Source organism: Zea mays, chromosome 8 (genome assembly GCF_902167145.1).
Source record: "Zea mays cultivar B73 chromosome 8, Zm-B73-REFERENCE-NAM-5.0, whole genome shotgun sequence".
Lineage (NCBI taxonomy): Eukaryota > Viridiplantae > Streptophyta > Magnoliopsida > Poales > Poaceae > Zea > Zea mays.
The window spans coordinates 119959807-119966340 of record NC_050103.1 but is presented as its reverse complement, the minus strand read 5'-3'; the positions used below and the strand labels follow the sequence as shown (position 1 = coordinate 119966340).

General features: G+C 49.7%; 2 protein-coding genes across 2 annotated transcripts; both read right to left on the bottom strand.

Annotated features, from left to right (window-relative positions):
• Window positions 1–512: 512 nt before the first annotated feature.
• Window positions 513–1261, bottom strand: LOC103637214 (RING/FYVE/PHD zinc finger superfamily protein). The gene is made up of 2 exons (XM_008659457.2): window positions 1169–1261; window positions 513–1056 (listed from the first exon to the last, which is right to left on the bottom strand). Exon 2 carries the CDS (start codon window positions 1029–1031, stop codon window positions 513–515), a length of 519 nt encoding a protein of 172 aa, XP_008657679.1. The 5' UTR covers window positions 1032–1056; window positions 1169–1261.
• A 170-nt stretch (window positions 1262–1431) lies between these two features.
• LOC103637213 (uncharacterized) lies at window positions 1432–1954 on the bottom strand. Its single transcript, XM_008659456.2, is given in 3 exon segments — window positions 1432–1495; window positions 1497–1807; window positions 1880–1954. Coding segments are annotated over 3 exon segments (450 nt in total).
• Between the last annotated feature and the right edge of the window lie 4580 nt (window positions 1955–6534).

The window sequence follows — 6534 nt, the reverse complement described above, 5'->3', positions numbered from 1 at the left end:
TGTATAATTTGTACACTAGAGCAAACTAGTTAGTCCAATTATTTGTGTTGGGCAATTCAACCACCAAAATTATTTAGGAACTAGGTGTAAGCCTAATTCCCTTTCACTTGTTGTGTAGAAAATGGATCACAAAGTGATTAGTCTACCATTTCAAAGCACTCATAATCTGATTTCTGCCTTAAGCTTATTGTTACTCTGTTTGGATTCATCTTTATCTAGTGATACCAATAGATGTTAATTCAGTCAAGGACAACTCCTACTGTTTTGGATTCGATCCATCAAGACTTCAAGAGGCAATGCATATGATGGCTCTCATGTTGCCAATTTTAGTACATTCAGAAGGGTGGGTGGGCGGTCGTTAGTTAGTGTGCGCTTGATGTTACGTCTGCATCGTGTCTCTCCAACTTAAAAGTAGGAGGCCAATTTCAGAAGGAAAAAAACATGACGAGCTTGCACATTGAACTAATTGAATTGAACTGGACTGAATCGCCGAGGGTTCAATGGACTGGGACTTACTTGTTGCCTCTGATCTTGAACCATGTGTCGACGCACTGCTTGTGGGCGTAGGATAAGTCCCCCTTGCAGGAGCAGCCGAGCGTGATGTCGGCACCGGACTCGGCCACCGCGCTCTCCAGGCCAAGGTGGCAAATGCGACAGTTCTGTTCGGCCTTCTTAGGGCTGGCCTTGATGATCTCGCTCAGTCCGGCCTCTAGGTCAACGTCGTCCAGCGAGCCCTCTGACACGCACGATGACTTCCTGCAGTGTTGTCTGACGGCCTCGCCGTCGGCATCGGCGTCGACGGAGCTCGCGCGGGCGGACACGCACGGCAAGACGTAGTCCTCGTAGGCGGTGGAATCGTGGCGCGAGTGCGACGTCCACGACCGGTCCTCCGCGTCCGAGAAGTACTGGCTTTCTTCCCCGTCTCCATCATCGCCGTCCGCAAACTCAGGCGCGCCACGGCGCAACTCGCCGCGCTCGAGGTCCTTGGCGCCAGGGTGGTCCATCGACGAATGCCCTCCGCCGCCCACCATCTCGATGGAAACAATCTAGTCCGACCTAAACATCAACAAATGCAACCGTGCGAAAGGAATTACTCACGGAAACATTAATCTAGCGCTTCCCAATATCAAAACCTCAACTCAATAACTCATCAAGAACCGAGATTTACCGAGAAACCCGCCGCTGCCGCGCCGCCCTCGGCTCTCCAAATCCCACCTCGTCCAAGAATCAAGAACGAACCAAGACAAGAACTCAAAAGATCAGGTACAACTCAAAAGATCAGACAAGAACTCAATTATACCTCATGTTTGTGTTCACGACTCTTATTACCATTGAAAACTTTAGAAAGTAAAGGTACTTGCCATACATGTAGGCCTATTCTCATATAGGCCATAGCAGCAGATCAAAACTTCCGCGCATCGGACCACCAGATTACCTCTTGAGGTTAAACAAGACCACCACGATGCCAGCCGTGGCAGCTGCTCCAGCAGCCGCGGACCAGTGCGGGAGGCACCACGCCCTAATCCTTAGGCGTCCTGGCCCTAGCAGCAACAGAATCACATCCCTCTTCCACGCCCTTGCCCTCGGCAGTGGCGGAACCCTTCAGGGTCTCGATCTCCTCCTCGAGGGCGGCCTTCTCCTGGTACACGGTCTGCAGCTGGTCCCCGAGCTGTGCACCCCTGCGCATCTCCTCCTCATGGCTAGCCTTCTCCGCGGCGAGGAGACCCTCGAGGCGCTCGACCTCGCTGCGGAGCGTGGCTGCCTCGCTGTCGTTGGTGGCAGCAGCTTGATCGGCGGCGACGACCTCCTACGGACTGCGGCGACGCAGTGGACGTGGATCCGAGGACGCTACGGCAGCGTACTTCATGTTGGCGTGGACCTCGAGGTCGATGTCGATGCAGAAGAGGATGTCCTCTCCGGGGAGGTGGGTCATCGGGAGCTCAGCAATGAGCATCGCGCGATGCGGGGCGGGGGCACGATATCCTTTGGATTCCGGCCAGGTGTGCTTCAGGTCGAGGCTAATGCCACTCGATTGGTGCCGTTCGGTGGCTCAATCGGTCAATCGACCGTGGACACCACCACCAGAGGCTCATCGGCTTCGATGCGGAGGGAGGGTGGTCCCCGTCGGCGTCGTCCAAAGTCAGGTTCGACACGGCTGCTCCTGATCCGGTGATGGGGTTCCCGGTTCTTGGACGGCTCCTTCAACTGGGAATTATGGGGCGGCTGGAAGTGAGCGAGGATGGAAGGGGAGCGTGGCATGGGGCGACGATGGAAGGCGGGGCGGTGATCTTTCATACGACGGAATAAGGGCGTCGAAGCGAGATCTGCGGGCATGGCTGGCGGGCGGAATCAGGCGGGCGCAGCGCGTGGTGTGGGAGAGGGAAATGGGATTTTGGGGGCTGGGAATGCCGGCTGCCGAGGAATCAGATCGCGGAGGGGACCGGAGGGGGAAGAGGGTGTTGATGGCGGCTTAGATCACGACTTCAGGGAGCGGAGCGAAGGGGAGGATGTCGGAGGCAGAACGCGCACCATGTGGACGCCTACGCTCCATTCTTAAGAGTAGTAGAGATTGACAACTAGGAGAGAGTCAGGAGCAGCATAACATTGCAAACAATGATATGAAAGAACACTACAAGGATAGATATATTTGGATGAAGAATGTGAAGCTGGCGTTGGTCCGAGTTAGGTGTTTCTTTGGTAGCTTCAAATTGGTAGATGTGATGTATTTTTTACTTTTACTATGAACAATGGACAATAAACTAAACTTTTGAACTTGAGCTAGTGGTACTCTTTTTTCTTTCTGGTCAAAGGGTTTTTTTACGTGGCAGCCATTGCACAACTCTAACTTAATAGAATTATTAAGTTTTATTAGGTCAAAATTTATTTGTCTTCTCTTTTATTGTTTTACTGATCATATCTGATTATCTGTTTCCAATTTCGGGCTCTAATGTGTATTTCAGACTTTGACATGTATTTCGTGCTTTGATATGTATTTTGGGATTTAATATGTATTTCAAGCTTTGATGTGTATTTTAGTTTTTTTATTTTGGGTCACCCGAAATGAGATCGACACGTTTAGCCAATAAAGTGTTTTGCCGTAGGCCGAGAGCTCAGCCCGTGGACCGACCTAACATGGCCCGAAATTATTTATGGGCTGGTCGACCCAAAATTAAACGTGTTCGGCTTTTTGGGCTTGGACCGGACCGAGTTGGATAACCCGAATGTACACGTATACTTTTAGTCGCTGAAACGAAATGCCCTAACAAATTGTTATAATGTTGCACTATAACTCTTTTAATAAAAGATTTTAACTCTACTATAGAAGCTAATCCAAATCAAACTTTGACTGCAAGGAAGAGTTCATGGAGTGGGCACCATCAAGAAACATAGTCACTTGATCAAGCTCTGCCTAACCTCGAGCACACCTCTCCTCAGCATCAGAGCACCGCCAAGTCAAAACTGAAGAAATGACTAGCAACAATTTGTGGTACAAACAGAAAGCAAAATCGGCAGGAAGTATCATCAACAAACTCACCAGCGTTAGCAGATTTTAGATCGTCTATTTGCTTCTAAAGAGAAAGAGGGTTCCACCGCGACAAGGAAGAAATCTGCTAGGGCACTAGAGCACCACGTGCTTCCAGCTGAGTAACCACCAAGTCCAGGACATCCTATGGATGCAGAAGTCTGCAAAGGGAACACCCATTGGTAAAAATAAGGTGGCATGGAACGCAAATACATGTAAATTGGACCAAATCAAAGGAAACCCCAAAGCCAGAAGCGTCGACGCGCTCCTAGAAGAAAGGACATTAACGGACACTGCATTATGAGCAGGGTCAAGCATTGAAGGAACTGATTCATCTTGGCTAAGTGCAACACTCATTGGGATCTCAACTCTAGATTTAGCCATTTGGATTTCAGCGACAGGAGCACCCATTAGGTCTTCAGTACCATGACCACCAACCTCTAAGGTGGTCGGGCCGGCTGGACCAATGAGCATAACAGAACTTGTCACCACAACATCATTAGTCTGGGTCATTGGCGACCCCACATGAACACCCAATGCAGCAGCGAAGGGAGAACTGGCTGAAGGATCCTCGGGGGCTGGAGCAACCACGGAAGCTAGAGCACCCTTGGGGCTAAAGAACCATGACAGACGGACAGGCTTACCTCTAGCCCGGCCAGCAGGCCAGCAGAAGACACTTCATCCGTGCACTCTAAACGGACGTCGACGACTCTGAGTTCAGCAAATTCAAGCAAAAGGTCCTCAGGAATAGCATCTTTCAGCACATCGTCGATGGCAGACATAGTCAGACCTCAGAAATTCATCATCCCCGCAGAAGCAAGGCTTGAATTGTCACCACAAGCTTTACTTCACCGTTCCCGACGGACCAGGGGAAGTGTTTCTTCTTCATCATCATCATCCCCTTCCTCCACCACATACCTGTCAGTCCTCACACCACTAAAACCTTCCACGACATCCTCCAAATCAGCACCCACCATATTGTCATCAAGACTTGGCGCGACCGGGGCAGTCACTAGCTCCAGGTCCGACGAACGATGAAACCTTTTCTTTTTCTTCTTCACTTCGGTAGACTCAGACTCAGAGTCTGTTTGGCATGATCTCTTGCGACATGCACCTTCGGGGTTACTAATTCTCTTAACCCTACGCCCGACTGCTCGGGAGCCCTACTCCCCGGCTCAAGTCACACTGATTCGAACGACTCTCCAGCCAGCATGCCGAGAACAACATAAATTTTAGAATCGTCATCAGCAGGTTGCATCAAGAAGTGGGTTTGTTTTCCTCTTTGGGCAGATTCCTGTGCGTAGCAAGGATGGCCTCTACTTCATCCGGCGAAGGTCGCACTCTATGGCCTGGATTCCCATCCTCCCCTCGGATGGGTGGGTTGGACACAAACTTAGAAAAAGAATTCTACAGCAACAATCTATTACAGTGAGTATAGGGCATATAAAGATTTGACATAACAAAGTCCAAATAGTTGTAACTTACCATAGGGGGAAAGTTCCAAGCAGAGTAAGAGCGAGGAGCGTCGACACTCGCAATGACACCCCTCAACATCATTTGAACCCGCTTCAAAACATTTTCCTCGGAGATATGTTTATCTGTTACTCGGTAAGGGTCTCTCAGCCAGTATACAGATAGGCAGAGTAAACTCTATCCTTCAAAGGCTTAATGTTCTTGAAGACAAAGTCAATAACCATAGTCTCAGCAATCAAACCTCTGTATTTCAAGCCAGCGACCTCGGCCAACAGGATCTTGGCTTCAGCAACCTCTGAGTCAGTTGGGGCCTCTATCCAACTTGACACTCGGACATCATGTTGTCTTCCATAGCGAGCAGGCAGAGACTTGTTCTGGTTCTCCATAGTGAACCACTCAAAGTGCCACCCCTTAATGCTAACCTTAAAAGGAATATCAAGATACTCGACTTTCCTACCCCGGCGAAGTTCAAGGCTAGCGTCGCTGACCACTTGATGTTGCCCCCTATCATTCTAGGGTTGCAATGGTACAGATACTGCCATAACCCGAAATGTGGGCTAATCCCAAGGAAGGCCTCACAAAGATGAACAAATATGGCAATTTGAAGGACGGAGTTGGGATTCAGATGTGTTAACTTGAGAGAGTATAAATCGAGAAGGCCATGGAAGAAACTGGTAAACCTAAACCATGAATCAAGAAAAGGAACAAAAACTACGGACTCGTGGGTATCCTCCATGGCTACGGTGATCCCTTGCCAGAACTGGAAGGAGCACAACTCCTTTGACGGCAAAACTCCAATCTCAACCAGGTGGAGCAAGTCGGATTCAGAGACGATAGAGGCATAGTTACCACAGAAGGGAAACTAGTTGTTGGGATCAATTGGGGGAATGACGAGCATAACACTCCCATGCTTCTTTTTACTCGATGCCATCGGACTCCACGAAGCAACGCAATCAAACGTGGAACTGCGTACGAATGAGAATTTTATAGGGACGCTCGCAACGGAGAAAAGCAAGGCTAGGGTTTGTTCAACCAGGCAACTGCTAGCCAGTATAGGTATGCTCGCGCTGTAGACCTACTAAGTCGAGCACTTTGAGTCAAGTACGCTGAGTCGGGCGTGTTAAGTCGGACGGTGTTAGGGCAGTCGAGTCCTCAACCAAACACGTTAAGTCGGGCAGAGCGCACGTCAGTCGGATTTGCCAATCAAAATATGGAAGCGGACAAAGCAAAAGACTCGGCATCAGAATGGACAACCTCAAAAGAAAACATAGGCTCATGAACAATAGTCAATTTTCATTCATACTAAGGGGAGATCATTACAAAAGAAGAGGGTTGACTCATTATGAACCAACCCTGGCAGAAAACCCCCACACTTCACTTCCATCCCTTCTATACTACTACTCCTACCACTACCACTACCACTACCACTACCTACTACTATACTAATATTTATGCCGGTGGCGCCCCGCCACCAACGTTCCCGCCGCTGCCCTTGTCGTCGTCGTCGCCCTTGATACTACCGCTCTCGTCACTGTCGC

Coding starts and splice junctions, on each gene's coding strand:
- LOC103637214 (XM_008659457.2), bottom strand. CDS start 1,031: ATGGTGGGCGGCGGAGGGCATTCGTCGATGGACCACCCTGGCGCCAAG.